Raw genomic sequence first — 20,889 nt, 5'->3', positions numbered from 1 at the left:
TTGAAATATTCTTCCTTGAGACTAGACCTCTGGGTAACGATAATGAACCTCTGAAAAAAAAGTGCCGGGTCGATGTGCGCCACCTCAGAAGAGCCCGACTTTTTTTTGGTCATCAGAGTTACTTGTTCTTTCTTTTTAAAGACGTGTTCCTTCAAGGTCTTTTCTGACATCTTGTCTAAGATTTTCTTCCCAGCAGATTCGGCTTCGTCAACATTCACGCCTGGAGATGAAGTTACTCCATTTGCAACGTTTCTCAGTTGTACATTGCCTTTGAATGGGGATGACACTTCGAAGAAATCTACCAACTTTGCGGTATCTCCACAGTCACGGTTTTGTCTGTTCAGAATCAAGTCACGATGCTGCTCGCTTGTAGAGTAGCCGATATTCGTCAGGTTCTGCATCAACAGGTTGACCTCAAGACCCGCCGGCCTCGATAGAACCCAAATCGCTCTCTGTTCTTCAGTCATGCCACCACCACCAGTGAGTTCTCCTGATGTCTTTAGGCTTCGCATGTACTCTTGTTCAATAACTATGTCTACTGAGAGTCCGGCCCAGCTCCGATCTGACCTTATAATCGTGTGTCCTTGCTCACTGAACATCTGAAACATTCTTGGGTGACGATCGAGAAGTTTAGTCATCTCTTGGATGTACAACCAGACAGATTTCAAGTAAAGGTTGTACCCAGATGCGGCTAGGTAGGGAAGCATTTCTGCTGCAACCTGCAAATGCAAGTTCCATAGGCCTAGTCTCTCGGCACGTATAAACCATGTAACGGTACTGCAGCCAGACCTTGCTGATCGGTGATCTCATAGGTCTTCAATCTTCTGTTTGATAATACTTTCCAGTAGTCCCAGCTCTGGTGCTTCGTCAAGGTGTCTGGGGGACATTTTTCCCTCAAGGGTGTCGTTGAAGAGTTTTTCAAGGCCGAGAGTATCCAAAATTCCCGTATCTTGTCCTAAAATATGAGCATAGAGAGCCGAGCTCACGAGAATGTGAGCTCTAATAGTTGTAGAAATCACTTTCCCAGAGTATATGTGGTACCGTTGCCGGTGCGTATACTATTTCCAAGATTTCTTTGAGCCCACTGTCTTGCATCAGGTGCCCTATGCATCCGACGAAGCTCATCATCAAGTGAAAGCCTCCGAGTTTGATGATAACGTTGTCCAGCTCATTTGACACGTCAGACTTGATAATCTTCAATGACAAATGAAACTCAGAGAGGAGAGAAAGTAACAAAATGAAAAATAAAATCAAAAAGGGTGAAAAAACGAGGATTTTGTCAGCCAGTGGCGAATCATAAAAATGACAAAATATAAGCAAATATTTCGACAAGGACCTCCACCAAGTCGTCCTCAGTGCTAAAAAAAAAAACAAAAAAAACAAAAAAAAAAAACAGAAAACTCTAACCTTTCGAAGTTTACCCAACAAAGACGAACAGACACTGGATAAAAACCAGGCAGGAATCAATGAAAATGAATTTACCAAGATGATTGGGCAAGGCTCTTTCGCCTTGCAATAGTTTTAGCTGGTCTACAGTTTCGGTTTTCATTAGATATGCAAATAGGTTCTTTTTCGTTATTTCGGGTGAAAATATTGATTGAGTCCTTCAAGATTAAACTGTCGTAAATTGGGCTTAATGAAATATCTCTAGTGTCTCTATTTATTGCTAAATTTTGGTTTATATATTTTTTTATCTCAATTACCTCTTTAAAAGTTTGTGGTACGCCATTTACAGTTGATATTAAGGTTGCCTCGTCAAACAGAACTAGATGGGTCGGATTTACGAAAATATGTGAAGCCAATGCCGAATAATAGTTGTCATTGTTATTTTTTAATCTGAGGGACTTATCTATTGAAATTTTGTGCTCATGCAAACGTTCACCTAGTTGTTGATGGGTCCTACCAATGTAAAATTTTCCACAAGAACACGGGATTCTGTAGACACCACTACCCAGTACTTGGTCTGTTTTATCCTTTCCTGAGTTGAAAAAGTGTTCAACTTTTTGTTCGGTTTTGAAAGAAACAGAGAGATTATGTTTTTTTAAAAATTTTCCAAGTTTATCGGGGGATTCCCCGCCTGTTCCTAAACATTGCAAAAAAGATAACAGTATGAACGGGGGATTCCCCGCACAAATTTGTTTCAACTACAATTACAATTACTCTCCCCCGGAAAAGAGAGCTAAGACTAACGGCGTCGCTCCAATACAACAAGTGGAGATAGGCGGTCCATTGGGGGCCACTCACATCCATTCCAAACCGACGCTGCCTGCTCAAAACTCACCAGTGCCAACTCCTATGCAGCCAGGTAGAAAGCTGAAAAGAGAATGGATGGTTGTTCCCATAATGGGGAGCCCCACTGGCTCACCTGTAAAATGCAGTGACATCACCACCACATCTATGCAAGAAACGGACGTAACTCAACAGTATTCTAGATTTGCAAATTTAGAGTATTTTCACCTCTAGTTTCTTCCTCTTTGTATCCAACTTTTTTTTGTTTGTTTTTTTAAGTATTTTCTTTTCACCATTTTTCACCACCGTAAAAGTGTATTTCAGAGATATTAAAATGTTAATCTCCCCCCCCCCCACCCCCGACCATTGTTTTAAATTTCTCTGCCCCCCTCCCTCAGAGATAGCTGAATCTAATGCATTTTTTTTTATTAGCAAAATCAGCACTCCTTTCTGTGTTTCTGAACCCTTTGTCGGATGGGGGCGGATACAAGTAGTTAGTTTAAACATTCCTAGGAGGACTTGTATTTTGAGTAGGGATGAATTTGAACATGTTTTTTTTAACTTGATAAGATAATGGTTATTTCATATAGAAAATGAGACCTTTTTTCTATAGGTTAATGAATTAACCTTTTCGACATTTTTCAATATCGTAAAAGTGTATGTCAGAGATATTAAAATATTAATCTCCCCCCCACCCCTGACCATTGTTTTAAATTTCTCTGCTCCCCTCAGAGATAGCTGAATATAATGCATTTTTTTTATTAGCAAAGAAAGCACTCTTTTGCGTCTTTCTGAACTTTCTGTGGGAGAGGGGTGGAGGCAAGTATTTAGTTTAAATAGTTCAAGGAGAAATTGAGTTTTGAGGATGGGGTGAAAATGAACGTTTTTTTTTACTTTATAAAATAATGGTTATTTCACATAGAAAATAGAACCTGTTTTCTATACGTTAATGAATTAACCTCTTCGACATTTTTCAACATCGTAAAAGTGTACGTAAGAGATATTGAAATGTTAATCTCCCCCCACCCCCGATTCTTGTGTTAAATTTCTCTACCCCCCTCAGAGGCGGTTGAGTTGCATAGTCTCGTTGGAAAATATTGGAGTTCATACTTAAACAGTTCTATTAAGAGCTATTGCTATGGAAATGGTTCATTTTTGAATCGAAACTATGCTTTTCTGACTGAAGATACACATTTGAATCAGAAAATGTGAAAATGTACACAATTGAAACAGAGAAGTGTGTTTACACGATATTTTCTATAATTTCGTCTGAAAAATAAGAGTTCACGCTTAAAAAGTTCTATTAAGAGCTATTTTTATGGAAATGCTTTAGTTGAAAATAAAGTTTTAACAAGAAATGTCTGAAAAGTATTTTTTGGGGGATGGAGCGGGAACCGAGTCAATGTCTCAGACTACCTATAATGCGTTACTCTGGCAAGAAGTGTTTTCGAAAATCCGGATGAATTAGTTGAAAATAAAGTTTTAACAAGAAATGTCTGGGAAGTATTTTCGGAGGGATGTGGGTAATAACAGAGTAAATGTCTAAGACTAGCTATAGTGCTGTACTCTGGTACGAATTGCTTTCAAAAACCCGGATGAATTAGTTGAAAATAAAGTTTTAACAAGAAATGTCTGAAAAGTATTTTTTGGGGGGATGGAGCAAGGACAGAGTGGATGTCTAAGACTAGTGATAGTGCTGTACTTTGGTAGGAATTGCTTTCGAAAACCCGGATGAATTAGTTGAAAATAAAGTTTTAACAAGAAATGTCTGAAGTGTTTTTTGGGGGATGGGGGCGATGCCAGAGCTGATGTCTTAGACTACTTATAGTGCTGTACTCTGGCATGAATTGCTTTCGAAAACCTGGATGAATTAGTTGAAAATAAAGTTTTAACAAGAAATGTCTGAAAAGTATTTTTTGGGGGGATGGGGCGATGACCAATTTGATGTCTCAGACTATTTATAGTGCTGTACTGTGGTACAAATTGCTTTCGAAATCCCGGATGAATTAGTTGAAAATAAAGTTTTAAAAAGAAATGTCTGAAAAGTATTTTTTGGGGGGATGGGGCGACGACAGAGTGAAAGTCTCAGACTAGTTATAGTGCTGTACTCTGGCATGAATTGCTTTCGAAAACCCGGATGAATTAGTTGGAAAATAAAGTTTTAACAAGAAATGTCTGAAAAGTATTTTTTTTTTGGGGGGGAGGGGGGTGAGGGCGATGACAGAGTGAATGTCTTAGACTAGTTATAGTGCTGTACTGTGGTACGAATTGCTTGTGAAAAACCCGGATGAATTAGTTGAAAATAAAGTTTTAACAAGAAATGTCTGAAAAGTATTTTTTTGGGGGGGGGGGCGGTGACAGAGTGGATGTTTGAGACTAGTGATAGTGCTGTACTGGGGTACGAATTGCTGGTGAAAAACCCAAATGAATTAGTTGAAAATAAAGATTTAAAAAGAAATGTCTGAAAAGTAATTTTTTGGGAGAGTAGGGGCGATGACAGAGTGGATATCTTAGACTAGTTATAGTGTTGTAATCTGGCATGAATTGCTTTCGAACGCCCGGATGAATTAGTTCAAATAAAGTTTTAACAAGAAATGTCTGAAAAGTATTTTTTTGGGGGGGGGGGGGCGATGACAGAGTGGATGTCTTAGACTAGTTATAGTGCTGTACTCTGGTATGAATTGCTTTCGAAAACCCGGATGAATTAGTTGAAATAAAGTTTTAACAAGAAATGTCTGAAAAGTATTTTTTTGGGGGGTGGGGGCGATGACAGAGGGGATGTCTTAGACTAGTTATAGTGCTGTGCTCTGGCATGAATTGCTTGAGAAAAACCCGGATGAATTAGTTGAAAATAAAGTTTTAACAAGAAATGTCTGAAAAGTATTTTTTGGGGTAGGAGCAATGACAGAGTGGATGTCTTAGACTAGTTATAGTGCTGTACTCTGGCATGAATTGCTTTCAAAAACCCGGATGAATTAGTTGAAAATAAAGTTTTAACAAGAAATGTCTGGAAAGTATTTTTTGGGGGGTGGGGCGAAGACAGAGTGGATTTCTTAGACTAGTTATAGTGCTGTACTCTGGCATGAATTGCTTTCGAAAACCCGGATGAATTAGTTGAAAATAAAGTTTTAACAAGAAATGTCTGAAAAGTTGTTTTTTTTGTTTAACACAATTGGCTGAAATAAAAGCGGAACTCTTAAAACCACAACTCAAGGTCAGTAAATAATTCTTTTTTTTTTGTTAAACACGATTGGCTGAAATAAAAGCGGAACTTTTAAAATCACAACAACTAAAGGTCAGTAAATAATTCCTTTGTTGTTTTTTTTGTTAAACAAGAGCTATTGTAGAAAATAATTTCAAAGTACCAAGTCATATGATAGTTACGCTATTATAGAAAATAATTTCAAAGTACCAAGTAACATTATAGTTACGCTATTGTAGAAAATAATTTCAAAGTACCAAGTCACATGATAGTTGCTAATTATAGAAAATAATTTCAAAGTACCCAAGTCACATGATAGTTACGCTATTGTAGAAAATAATTTCAAAGTACCAAGTCACATGATAGTTACAAGCTATTATAGAAAATAATTTCAAAGTACCAAGTCACATTATAGTTACGCTATTGTAGAAAATAATTTCAAAGTAATAAGTCACATGATAGTTACGTTTTTGTAGAAAATAATTTAAGTACCAAGTCACATTATAGTTACATGCTATTGTAGAAAATAATTTCAAAGTAATTAGTCACATGATAGTTACGTTAGTATAGAAAATAATTTCAAAGTACCAAGTCACATTATAGTTACGCTATTGTAGAAAATAATTTCAAAGTACCAAGTCACATGATAGTTACGCTTTTGTAGAAAATAATTTGAAAGTACCAAGTCACATTATAGTTACGCTATTGTAGAAAATAATTTCAAAGTACTAAGTCACATGATAGTTACGCTATTGTAGAAAATAATTTCAAAGTATCAAGTCACATGATAGTTACGCTATTGTAGAAAATAATTTCAAAGTATCAAGTCACATGATAGTTACGCTATTGTAGAAAATAATTTCAAGTACCTAGTCACATGATAGTTACGCTATTATAGAAAATAATTTCAAAGTACAAGTCACATTATAGTTACGCTATTGTAGAAAATAATTTCAAAGTATCAAGTCACACGATAGTTACAGCTTTTGTAGAAAATAATTTCAAAGTACAAGTCACATGATAGTTACAGCTTTTGTAGAAAATAATTTCAGTAATAAGTCACATGATAGTTACGCTATTGTAGAAAATAATTTCAGTACAATAGTCACATGATAGTTACGCTATTGTAGAAAATAATTTCAAAGTACCAAGTCACATGATAGTTACGCTATTGTAGAAAATAATTTCAACGTACCAAGAAATTTAATTCAGGAAATTATGAAAAAAAAATTAGACGAGGTTACGTGCGCGCACGTAACCTCGTCTAATTTTTTTTTTCCATAATTTTCTGAATTAAATTTCTTGGTATGTTGAAATTAATTTCTATAATAGCTTAACTAACATTTGACATTTATATTTGAAATTATTTTATACCAAAGCGTAAATATCATTTGACTTGGTTTATTGATATTATTATTCATAATATCATAACAATCATGTGACTTTGTTCTTTTATATTGATTTTTACAATAGCGTAACTCTCAAGTGACTTGGTACTTTGAAATTCTTTTATATAAAAGCGTAACTATCATGTGACATGGTACTTTGAAATTATTTTCTACAATAGCGTAACTATAATGAGACTTGATACTTTGAAATTATTTTCTACAATAGCGTAACTATCATGTGACTTGGTACTTTGAAATTATTTTCTACAAAAGCGTAACTATCATGTGACATGGTACTTTGAAATTATTTTCTACAAAAGCGTAACTGTCATGTGACTTGGTACTTTGAAATTATTTTCTACAATAGCTTAACTATCATGTGACTTGGTACTTTGAAATTATTTTCTATAATAGCGTAACTATCATGTGACTTGGTACTTTGAAATTATTTTCTACAATAGCATAACTATCATGTGATTTGATACTTTGAAATTATTTTATACAAAAGCGTAATAATCATGAGACTTGATAATTTGAAATTATGTTTTACAATAGCTTAACTATAAAGTGTCATTGTACTTTGAAATTCTTTTCAACAATAGCGTAACTATAATATCGGATGGTCCTTTGACACTTTTTTCAACAATAGAGTAACTATATTGTTACATCGTACTGTGAGATAATTTTCTACAAAAAAGTAACTATAATTAGAAAAGGTACTTTGAAATTATATACTAAAAAAGCGTAACTATCATGTGACTTGGTACTTTGAAACTATTTTCTACAAAAGCGTAACTATAATGAGACTTGATACTTTGAAATTATTTTCTAAAATATCGTAACTATCATGTGACTTGGTACTTTGAAATTATTTTCTACAAAAGCGTAACTATCATGTGACATGGTACTTTGAAATTATTTTCTACAAAAGCGTAACTATCATGTGACTTGGTACTTTGAAATTATTTTCTACAATAGCGTAACTATAATGTGACTTGGTACTTTGAAATTATTTTCTATAATAGCGTAACTATCATGTGACTTGGTACTTTGAAATTATTTTCTACAAAAGCGTAACTATCATGTGACTTGGTACTTTGAAATTATTTTCTACAATAGCTTAACTATTATGTGACTTGTTACTTTGAAATTATTTTCTACAATAGCGTAACTATCATGTGACTTGGTACTTTGAAATTATTTTCTACAAAAGCGTAACTATAATGTGACTTGGTACTTTGGAATTATTTTCTACAATAGAGTAACTATCATGTGACTTGTTACTTTGAAATTATTTTCTACAAAAGCGTAACTATCATGTGACTTGGTACTTTGAAATTATTTTCTACAATAGCGTAACTATCATGCGACTTGGTACTTTGAAATTCTTTTCTATAATAGTGTAACTATCATGTGACTTGGTACTCTGAAATTATTTTCTACTATAGCGTAACTATAATGAGACTTGATACTTTGAAATTATTTTCTACAAAAGCGTAACTATCATGTGACTTTGTACTTCGAAATTATTTTCTACAAAAGCGTAAATATCATGTGACATGGTACTTTGAAATTATTTTCTACAATAGCGTAACTGTCATGTGACATGGTACTTTGAAATTATTTTCTATAATAACGTAACTATCATGTGACTTGGTACTTTGAAATTATTTTCTACAATAGCGTAACTATCATGTGACTTGATACTTTGAAATTATTTTCTACAATAGCGTAACTATCATGTGACTTGATACTTTGAAATTATTTTCTACAATAGCGTAACTATAATGTGACTTTTTACTTTGAAATTATTTTCTACAATATCGTAACTATCATGTCACTTGATACTTTGAAATTATTTTCTACAATAGCGTAACTATCATGTGACTTGGTACTTTGAAATTATTTTCTACAAAAGCGTAACTATAATGTGACTTGGTACTTTGAAATTATTTTCTAAAAAAGCGTAACTATAATGTGACTTGATACTTTGAAAATATTTTCTACAATAGCGTAACTATCATGTGACTTGGTACTTTGAAGTTATTATCTACAAAAGCGTAACTATCATGTGACATGGTACTTTGAAATTATTTTCTACAAAAGCGTAACTATCATGTGACTTGGTACTTTGAAATTATTTTCTACAATAGCCTAACTATAATGTGACTTGGTACTTTGAAATTATTTTCTATAATAGTGTAACTATCATGAGACTTGGTACTTTGAAATTATTTTCTACAATAGCGTAACTATAATGTGACTTGATACTTTGAAATTATTTTATAAAATAGCGTAACTATCATGTGACTTGGTACTTTGAAATTATTTTCTACAATAACGTAACTATCATGTTACGTGGTAGTTTGAAATTACTTTCTACAATAGCGTAACTCTAATGTGACTTGGTACTTTGAAATTATTTTCTACAATAGCGTAACTATAATGTGACTTGGTAGTTTGAAATTATTTTCTACAATAGCGTAACTATAATGTGACTTGGTACTTTGAAATTATTTTCTACAAAAGCGTAACTATCATGTGACATGGTACTTTGAAATTATTTTCTACAATAGCGTAACTATAATGAGACTTGATACTTTGAAATTATTTTCTACAATAGCGTAACTATCATGTGACTTGGTACTTTGAAATTATTTTCTACAAAAGCGTAACTATCATGTGACATGGTACTTTGAAATTATTTTCTACAAAAGCGTAACTATCATTTGACTTGGTACTTTGAAATTATTTTCTACAATAGCATAACTATAATGTGACTTGGTACTTTGAAATTATTTTCTATAATAGCGTAACTATCGTTTGACTTGGTACTTTGAAATTATTTTCTACAATAGCGTAACTATCATGTGACTTGATACTTTGAAATTATTTTCTACAATAGCGTAACTATTATGTGACTTTATACTTTGAAATTATTTTCTACAATAGCGTAACTATCATGTGACTTGGTACTTTGAAATTATTTTCTACAATAGCGTAACTATAATGTGACTTGGTACTTTGAAATTATTTCCTACAATAGCGTAACTATAATGTGACTTGGTACTTTGAAATTATTTTCTACAAGAGCGTAACTATCATCTGACTTGGTACTTTGAAATTATTTTCTATAAAAGAGTAACTATCATGTGACTTGGTAATTTGAAATTATTTTCTAAAATAGCATAACTATCATGTGAGTTGGTGCTTTGGAATTATTTTCTATAATAGCGTAACTATCATGTGACTTGGTACTTTGAAATTATTTTCTACAATAGCGTAACTATCATGTGACTTGATACTTTGATATTATTTTCTATAATAGCGTAACTATCATGTGACTTGATACTTTGAAACTATTTTCTACAATAGCTGTAACTATCATGTGACTTGGTACTTTGAAATTATTTTCTACAATAGCGTAACTATCATGTGACTTGGTACTTTGAAATTATTTTCTACAAAAGCGTAACTATCATGAGACTTGGTACTTTGAAATTATTTTCTACAAAAGCGTAACTATCATGTGACATGGTACTTTGAAATTATTTTCTACAAGAGCGTAAATATAATGAGACTTGTTACTTTGAAATTATTTTCTACAATAGCGTAACTATCATGTGAGATGGTACTTTGAAATTATTTTCTACAAAAGCATAACTATCATGTGACTTGGTAGTTTGAAATTATTTTCTACAATAGCGTAACTATAATGTGACTAGGTACTTTGAAATTATTTTCTATAATAGTGTAACTATCATTTGACTTGGTACTTTGAAATTATTTTCTAAAATAGCATATCTATCATGTGACTTGATACTTTGAAATTATTTTCTACAATAGCCTAACTATCATGTGACGTTATACTTTGAAATTATTTTCTACAATATCGTAACTATCATGTGACTTGGTACTTTGAAATTATTTTCTACAATAGCGTAACTATCATGTGACTTTGTACTTTGTAATTATTTTCTAAAATAGCGTAACTATAATGTGACTTGGTACTTTGAAATTATTTTCTACAAAAGCGTAACTATCATGTGACTTGGTACTTTGAAATTATTTTCTACAAAAGCGTAACTATCATGTGACATGGTACTTTGAAATTATTTTCTAAAATAGCGTAACTATCCAGTGACTTGGTACTTTGAAATTATTTTCTATAATAGCGAAACTATAATGTGACTTGGTACTTTGATATTATTTTATAAAATAGCGTAAATATCATGTGATTTGGTACTTTGAAATTATTTTCTACGATAGCATAACTATCATGTGACTTGGTACTTTGAAATTATTTTCTATATTAGCATAACTATCATGTGACTTGGTACTTTGAAATTATTTTCTATAAGGGCGTAAATATCATGTGACTTGTTACGTTAATATTATTTTCTGCAATAGCGTAACTATCATGTAACTTGGTACTTTGAAATTATTTTCTATAATAGCGTAACTATAATGTGACTTGGTACTTTGAAAAAATTTTCTATAATAGCGTAACTATCATGTGACTTGGTACTTTGAAATTATTTTCTACAATAGCTCGTGTTTAACAAAAAAAAACAATAAAGGAATTATTTACCGACCTTTAGTTGTTGTGATTTTAAAAGTTCCGCTTTTATTTCAGCCAATCGTGTTTAACAAAAGAAAAACAAAGGAATTATTTACTGACCTTGAGTTGTGATTTTAAGAGTTCCGCTTTTATTTCAGCCCATTGTGTTTAAGAAAAAAAAAACTTTTCAGACATTTCTTGTTAAAAATTTATTTTCAAATAATTCATCTGGGTTTTCGAAAGCAATTCATGCCAGAGTACAGCACTATAACTAGTCTGAGACATCCACTTTGTCATCGCCCCAATCCCCCCAAAAATACTTCACGGACATTTCCTGTTAAACTTTATTTTCAACTAATTCATCCGGGTTTTCGAAAGCAATTCATGCCAGAGTACAGCACTATAACTAGTCTGAGACATCCAATCTGTCCTCGCCCCATCCCCCAAAAAATACTTTTCAGACATTTCTTGTTAAAACTTTATTTTCAACTAAAGCATTTCCATAAAAATAGCTCTTAATAGAACTTTTTAAGCGTGAACTCCTATTTTTCAGACGAAATTATAGAAAATATCGTCAAAACACTTTTCTCTGTTTCAATGGTGTACATTTTCACATTTTCTGATTCAAATGTGTATCTTCAGTCAGAAAAGCATAGTTTCGATTCAAAAATGAACCATTTCCATAGCAATAGCTCTTAATAGAACTGTTTAAGTATGAACTCCAATTTTTTCAAACGAGACTATGCAACTCAACCGCCTCTGAGGGGAGCAGAGAAATTTAAAACAATGGTCGGGGGTGGGGGAGATTAACATTTTAATATCTCTGACATACACTTTAACGTTGTTGAAAAATGTCGAAAAGGTTAATTCATTAACCTATAGAAAAAAGGTTTTATTTTCTATGTGAAATAACCATTATTTTATAAAGTTAAAAAAAAACATGTTCATTTTTTCACCCCATCCTCAAAACTCAATTCCTCCTAGAATTATTTAAACTAAATACTTGCCTCCACCCCCCTCCCACAGAAAGTTCAGAAAGACGCAAAAGAGTGCTTTCTTTGCTAATAAAAAAAATGCATTATATTCAGCTATCTCTGAGGGGGGCAGAGAAATTTAAAACAATGGTCGGGGGTGGGGGGGGGGGATATTAACATTTTAATATCTCTGACATACACTTTTACGATGTTGAAAAATGTCGAAAAGGCTAAGTCATTAACCTATAGAAAAAAGGTTTTATTTTCTATATGAAATAACCATTATTTTATAAAGTTAAAAAAAACATGTTCATTTTCATACCCATCCTCAAAACTCAATTCCTCCTAGAATTATTTAAACTAAATACTTGCCTCCACCCCCCTCCCACAGAAAGTTCAGAAAGACGCAAACGAGTGCTTTCTTTGCTAATAAAAAAAATGCATTATATTCAGCTATCTCTGAGGGTGGCAGAAAAATTTAAAACAATGGTCGGGGGTGGGGGGGAGATTAACATTTTAATATCTCTGACATAAACTTTTACGGTGTTGAAAAATGGCAAAAAGAAAATACTTAAAAAAACAAACAAAAAAAAGTTGGATAGAAATAGGTAGAAGCTAGAGGTGAAAATACTCTACATTTCCAAATTCAGACTGCTGTTGAGTGCCGTCCGTTTCTTGCATAGATGTGACATAGCAGTGACATAGCAATGTCACTGGATTTTACAGGTGAGCCAGTGGGGCTCCCCATCATGTGAGCAACTATCCAGTCTCTTTTCAGCTTTCTACCTGGCTGCGTAGGAGTTGGTACTGGTGAGTTTTGGGCAGGCAGCGTCGTTTTGGAATGGATGTGAGTGGCCCCCAATGGGCTGCCTATCTTCACTTGTTGTATTGGAGCAACGCCGTTAGTCTTCGCTCCCTTTTCCGGGGGACAGTAATTTTATGAATCTTCTTCCTTAAAAAAGAAGGCAAAATTTAGCATGAAAAAAACAATTCCCTTTTTTACAGAAGAAAAAATTTGTCTGCACAAAGAATCCCCTCTAACCACACGGAATAAGGGAACAGAGTCTCTCTCAAACCCCGTAAAGCTCTTTTAAAAGATACAAGAATTACTTATTTAACACAAAAATTTCGTTTTTAACGGATACCAAGTAAAGAAAAACCGTGTTAGAATTGATTCATTGCCCTCTTCCCAGTCATATATTTTTATAAAAGCCTCTTAATCATCTGTGAAATCCATTTGCTTTCATCAAATACAATTGAAAAATATCTGTCTAATTTGGTCAAAAAACAAACTCTTTTGTCAATGAGTCTTGAATTGCACATATCCATCTTTTTGTTTTCTTAATCCTGATAAGACGCATGCCAAATGTTGTCTTGAAATCATCCCCTCTTTGGTAACATGTTAAACACAGATGGTTTAATTTAGAGCGGAAGAAGACAGTACATTTTAAACGCGCGATTGGAAAAGGATTCTTTTGAACGAAAAAGAACTAAAACTACAGAATTATGCTCCTAACAGAGCAATGGAAAAGGGAGTTTTTTTTTTACATAATAGAAAAAAGCATACTTAGCGTTTTCTATCGAACATACTCTTTATATTTTTAATGTTTGTTTTTTTGGAGGGGCGGGGGGCTAATTCCCCCTGAAATTTGAATTTACTAGTAAAAAGATTTTTTTTTTTTGAAATAAATAATTAAAGTTTACTCACATTGAAAATTTAAATATAAATTTTTACAGAGTTAATAAAATCCAGTGTACTTTGCTCGATATGCCAATACATAATGAAGATTAAATTCTAATTTATGAACACTTTATACGGGGTTTCAATGATTAATTGTTAAGCAGTGCTCTGATTGGCTGCCTAAAAAACAGGTGTAAGCTCTAAAAAAAAAACCCAAAGTTATTGAAAAAAAAACTTTGATTTGAAAAAAATGTGTGCGGAGAATCCCCCGTTCAAACTGTTATCTTTTTTTGAAATGTTTAGGAACAGGAGGGGAATCCCCACTCGTTTGGAATGGTACCAACAGGACATAAGCAAATAGCACGTGGTTTCATGACGTGTTTAATCACGTGTAGAGGTTCCCATAGAATAACAATGGAAGGAACATAAGGCAAGCAAATCCATTGTCTCGGCAAATAACATGGAGATTCCTAGGGGCGTGAGCAAATAGCATAGGAATTCCTAGGGGCGTGAGCAAAATGGTACCTCTTACCCTACTGACATTTTGCTCAGCCTATCAGAAAGGTCTGGAAATTATGTCGTTGAGGATAAAAAATCACCTCAGCCCTAAGGGCAAGGGTTGTAAGGTATACCCTGGGGACATATAGGGTTTTTATAGAAAGTGGGGTCATATAAACTTTGTAGGGCACTCATTGGATTGGTAATCAGACGCTCTAGTGCTTTTTTTAAGAGTCAAAGTGATCAGAGGGCAGTTATCCCCTCCACCCTACACACACGTCGTATTGTCCCGAAATGTGTCTAATAGAAATTCTGAGATAGGCTTTCTATTCAAGTAGTCTAAATATCATATAACAAGGCTTTTGAGGTTGAAACAAACCCCAGAGATTAGGGGCAAGGGTTGTATGTTATGCCCAAGGGATATTTAAGTTTCTTATTGGGGATGGTTGTTTAACTTCACAAAAGGCTCAGTCTTTCTCCCTGAAAAAGACTACGTCAATAAAAAACGAACAGAAATTAATCAAAAAAGGTTTTTGCACAAAATGGGTTTTTCAAAAAAAGTAAAGAACTCCATTAAACCAAAAACGAACAAAAATAAAATGAAATGATTTACTAAGTATACAACTACCACATCAGTATCAACAAATAAATGAAACCCAAAACAAACAGAAATTAAAATAAGTCTAACTCAAAATGAGCAGAAATTAATCTGATTAGGCTTCCAAACCCTATGCTTTCTAAAAGGAAGAATATAATTTGTACTTAACTGAAAAAAATTCTTTTGAGTGTTTTCACTTTTATAACTTTAAGAAATAAAAAAATAATTAAGGTTTTAAGGAATAAATATCGGCATATGTATATTAAACTGACAATGCGCATTTTCTCAGTAAATTCATTTGAATTTTTTTCTACGGATCGTTTTGGGTGTCCGACTGACTGACCGCATCTCAAATAGTGTACGAAACTTGGGTTCAATCCTGCTTTCTATGGTTATAATGAGAGAAAGGATGGGATAACTAGGACAGGTTTTGTGGATGAAGAATGAGAGATTGCCAACGATAGTCCTTGTCGGCCAATCGTCTAAGGCTAAACCAAAAGCAGATTGATTCCGAACGGGTTGGGAGGATGTCGTAAGGAAAAAATTAGGGGAAATGGGAACTTCCTGGGAGTGTGTATAGTGGGAGGCTTTGAATAGATTGAGATGGAGGAGGAGCGTGCGTAGCTGTGTTGCCCTCAGGCGGCTTGTTGTTCAAGTGAGTTGTTAGTAGTAGTAGTAGTGGTGGTAGTGGTATTATCTCTATCTATGCTTTACAGTTGGCCAGAGATTAAGGAACTAAGTTGAATAACTAAAATAAAAGTGTTTTTTTTTTATTTTACATAGATGATTTTTGATATTTTTTTAAACTATTCAAATTAAGTTTTATAACTAAAATAAAACTGTTTTTTTATTGTACATAGACAATATTTTGATATTTTTTTTTTCGATTGACGATTTTTAAACAGAATTAGGCATGTGAGCATGTGTGGAATAATTTTTTCAAGGAAATCGGAGTAGCTTTGCTATAAAAAAGGAAACGTATTTTTACACTGGTCAAAGAATTGTTCCCGGCTTGGAGCATATTTTTGAATTTCTGAGCCTCAAAAAAATCTGGTAGGATTTTATGAATGAGTTCGTGAACCGACCAAACCGATGGTCAGAACTAAATGGTCTAATGGTCCTAAATAGGTTTAAATGGTCCTCCCCATTAGTGTCAAATGAAAAAGCTAAAATAACTGAAAATAAAGTAAGGCTTTAGTAAAATTTACAGAAATATTTTTTTTTTGGCCATGTAACTTAACTGTTTTCTGTTCGTACAACTTGTTTTTTAGAGATGTCATACTGTTTAGGTTGTCAGAATCTGTCATAGCAGTTCTTACTTTTCAGGAGAGAGGAACTGGCGCTTTGGTCGTTGTTGCCATGCTTGATTTTTTGAATTTTGCGCTATCGGCTCCTTATAGTGAAACTACGGACGAGAAGCATTTTGACACACTCTTGGAAATGGTAGCAGACAGAGGGAAAACTATATTCAGACTTTTCCAGGTATATATAGAGCGTAGGCTATTGCAATTATTAAGGGCAGTTCACACTTTACTTTATACAATCTTAAGTGTCTGTAACTCTTGACCAATCACAAGTTTGAAAACAGTAATGTAATATTATACAACTGGTTACCTACCTCAAGTATTTTTCTATTGTTTTCATATCTCATTTCTTATGTCTTATTTTACCATCGTAAGTACAGTGTACATGGGAGAGGGGGTAAAAATGTACTTGAGGTGCAAGCTTGTCGAATGTAAAATGCATATATTTTGGGAAGCGAAATTTTGGCAATCCATTTGTTTTAAAGCTTTGCTCTTATGAAGTCTTCCTTGGAAATTCTTGGGCGCAGTACTTTAAAAATGTATACAATTTTGAAATGTTGAAAATTTTAATTTTTACTACTAGAGTTAAAATACCTTACATTACTAAACTACAAACTATTCTTACAAACTGTTTTGCTTTTCTTGTCAAAATTGGCTTATTAATCCAAATCTAAGTGTTTTCCAAGGTAAATCTAAGCCTCAATTTTCATGCCTCCAATACTGTTTAAATTATCATGTTACTTGCTTGATCAACTTAGCCCATTATTCAGTGCAAAAGAAAAGTGTACACACTCACAACCCCTTAAAATAATAATATCAATCGGCTAATGACAATCGCCTCTGATGAAAAAAACTACCGAAATAAATTATTGTTTATTTGTCTTTTTTATTGATTTGTGCTCATATTTGGAAGAAAGACGCTCATCAATCGCCCGCTTCCTCTCTCTCCCCCAAATAAACAAAAACAAGCAAATGATTTGAAAAAAAGAAGAAATTGCTGAAGTCTGGAAATTTGAGGCTGTAAAATTTCCAAAATCAAACCATTTTTCTATCCTAGAAGTAGTCGTGATCTCAACCTTCACACATTGAAACAGACGTGGGCAACTTCATAAAAGAGATTGAGTTGCATTACCATGTGGGTGGCAAAAAAACGGATTTGCTGGCTTTACTCTCCTCCCTCCACTCCTTTGGACCACAACAGAGTCCCTCCTCCCTTTGCTCCTTGAGGCAGTTTAGCCACTGTAAAATATCTTTGTGTCGTCGGTTCTTTAGTTAGTGAAAATTTCCTCCTCATTTTTTGCTCGTTGTGGTAGACAACTCGGGTTTGTGGTAGACAACATTAGCAACTACGCTCTAGTTTTACTGAAACGGTAGCTCAGGTCTTCGGCCCAAGAATTGGCAATGGCTATTTATTGCATCTCTCCACTCGCTACGATCTGTAAGCTTAAATGATAATACTGATACAAACTTTATGGAAATCAACCACTTGTATTTTTTTTTTGTTCCGAATATTTTGAAAAAACAATAATGTATTTAGGCTTTGATGATATTTAAAAAAAAGAAGAAATTTTTACTTTGCTTTGGGGTCTGGATCTTGATCTTGAGAGTATGCAATAAAAATGGTGCTTAATCTTAAACAGAAATGGTGTTAATCTCTTTTTAGCTATGAAATTCAAGCTTTAAGAATGTGAATTTCAAGCATCAGTTTCGACCGGACCTAGGTTACGTCGCCCTTCTGCTAGTTAACTCTGTCATTGTGTCATTAAGTATGTCATTGTGTTGAAAAGTCAAGTTGACCTTTGACGGTATTTAATATTCAGGAAATCTCCGTTCTCCCTCGGAGATTCTATTACTACTAAAAAAACCATCTTTGTTGATTTGTAGAATTTGTCACAACAATCATGAAGATTTCAGCTTAGAGAAGAGGTTTTTGAGGCGCTAGGAACTCCAACCGCCCCCCCCCCCAAAAAAGATCTTCTGACCACCCTCCTATTAATAGTTGGTGGGCAACTATGCAATGCTGGATAATTTTTAGTAAGACTGCACCTACATTTTATATAACATCTTTCATTAGTTTAGGGACAAATAGGCTGTCACGTGGAGCCTTGGTATCTGAAACTGAAAGGGTGTGTGTTTAAATAACCTTCAATAGTTCTAAATTGATTGGGTATCTCTAAATTTGTGTTCGGTAGTATTTCGCCCCAAGTAAAGCTGAAATTGAGTTTTGGAAAAATAAAGTGGCTAAAATCAATGCTTTGTTGGAAGACTATATCTTTTACTGCTTAAAAATGGCACCAGAACTGCGAATTTCCATTAGAATTGTCCCGTTCCCGCCACTCTGATCACAGAATGGCGGGAATACAAAATTCCACATAATGTAAGAAAAAAACCATATTCTGCATTTACGGACTTAAAAAATCTGCTCTTGGACATTCTGGAAGATTTGATGACGTTATTCCCATCAGTTTTAATGTACGTATTGAAAGAAAGAACTCGGATTAAAAGTCAAAGTCAACTTTTAGACAGGAGAGGACGTGGTCATCTTTATTGATGTGGGGCTTGTAACGTTTCCTTGCTGGTGTATCAGTTATTAGTTCCTGATGCATTTTAACATAAAAAAACATTTTTGCATGGACATAGAGCAATAACCGATCTCCAAATTCTCTGCCTTTGGCTGGTTGTGCAATGCGGGGTTGGAGGCAAATCATCCGACATTTCCCGTGTTCCCCCATGTTTCTCCAGGCACTCGTTTGGGGCTGACTCGACTCTGGCTGAGCTTGAAGTGTCGCAGCGCTGACCCCCTTACATACAATATACCACCAAATAAACAAATAACATGAATTTTACTTAGGCTAACACAAAAAATTTGTCTGATGTCCCTTTGTTTTCGACACATCTGAGGGTAAGAAAAGGTGTCTCCGTGCAGTTACGCAGCGAGTATAAATAATGGATCACAAAGACGTAGTTTCAAAATTAATATAGCTAACAGTAGCTGCAACAGTGGCCGTATTCAGAAAGGAGGGGGAGGGGGTCCCAGTTTAAGTCTCCCCTGAAATTTCGGTCTAACTAGTACAGAAGTAGGAAAAATACATGTAACATATGCCCACGGGAATATTGTTTAAGCCCCCCCCCCCCCACAAAAATCTTGAATACCACCCTGGCTTCGGCAATATAATTCTGAAAAGTCAGGGATAGATACGTAGTAGCCTACAGAGCTGCCAAAAAGTCCCTAAAATCGAGTGAAGGTCCCTATCGGTTTCTTAAATTGATAAAGGTCCCTAAAGTCCATTTTCTTGCTTTGGTTTAAAGCTCCGTATACTGAAGGCTACCAATACCTATTCCTATTAGTATATGGTTTTCAGTATTTTTGTTTCGATTGAGATTCTTGGAACCTGTTTTCGTTTGTCTAAGAAAGACAAAACTTGTTGTTACATAAGCTACAGCGTTACTGTCTGGATAGAGCAGACCGACTAGTAGCTCTCTCTCTCTTTTTCTCTCTTTCTCTCTCTTTCTCTTTCTCTCTCTCCCCCTCTCCCCCTCTCTCTCTCTCTCTCTCTCTCTCTCTCTCTCTCTCTCTCTCTCTCTCTCTCTCTCTCTCTCTCCCCCTTTGCCTCTGGAGTCAATAGGCTAGAGGCGGTAGCGTTCGGTTGGCTTTGTTAATTACTTAAAAAAGTCTTTTCTGGGTGACACTGTTACACACAGAGAAAAAAAAATAAAAAATAAAAGAATGGCTCCAAGCACAAAATACAAAGGAGGCAGCGATAAAACCAGGTTTCTTGCTTAATTTTAACCTTACTTACATTTCTCAAACTATTAGACCACTTCCTAGCGCCCTTTTTTATTTGAATGCATTTCTGGTAATAGCATATCTTCTACCATCTTCTTTTCTTTTTTTTTTGAAGTATTAGTTTGAACAAGAATGGGAAAGTGCAATTTCAAGGAGACTTTGTTGGAAGAGAAAGATGTGACGGGACACCAAATGAAAGAGTCTTGTAGAGCTGTTCTGGTAGATCTGTTCTCTTTCTACTGTTCTATCTGCAATACATCACTTGTCTGCCATAAGGGCTCCTACGCTATACTGCAGCACGCCAGAACTGCTGAACAAAACAAGAATATTACCATAAAGCTAACGCCGAATCAGCTTCGTCTATCGGCAGCACCTTCCATGGAGAGCGTTGATGAAGTCGCAACAATTATTATGTTGTCGATTTTGATGAAATCACAAACTCAGAAAGTAAGAAAGAGCTTCAAATGAGGATCCAATTCTGGTCTGAAAAGATGAAACTAGTGATAGAAAGACATCTGAAAACTGCGTTCATTGGACATGCCAGTCAGAAATAGCCAGAACGATCGATGAGAGTGCTGTATCTATCTCTAAACTCTTAATGTTAATTTGTGACAGTCTGAACGTAAACAAAAACTTTTCCGACTGATTGACAGTGAAAAAAGTGAAT

General features: G+C 34.4%; 1 protein-coding gene across 1 annotated transcript in view; it reads left to right on the top strand.

Annotated features, from left to right (window-relative positions):
* Rme-8 (receptor mediated endocytosis 8) overlaps nt 1-20,889 on the top strand; it is a 251,427-nt gene that overhangs the window by 97,925 nt on the left and 132,613 nt on the right. The window contains exon 10 of the mRNA XM_089095924.1: nt 16,458-16,613. Coding sequence (XP_088952050.1) covers nt 16,458-16,613 — 156 coding nt within the window. The remainder of the gene's footprint in view (nt 1-16,457; nt 16,614-20,889) is intronic.

Source organism: Artemia sp. Qi Xiang Cuo, chromosome 10 (genome assembly GCF_049724085.1).
Source record: "Artemia sp. Qi Xiang Cuo chromosome 10, ASM4972408v1, whole genome shotgun sequence".
In the NCBI taxonomy this organism is placed as follows: domain Eukaryota; kingdom Metazoa; phylum Arthropoda; class Branchiopoda; order Anostraca; family Artemiidae; genus Artemia; species Artemia sp. Qi Xiang Cuo.
This window is presented reverse-complemented; position numbering and strand designations above follow the sequence as displayed.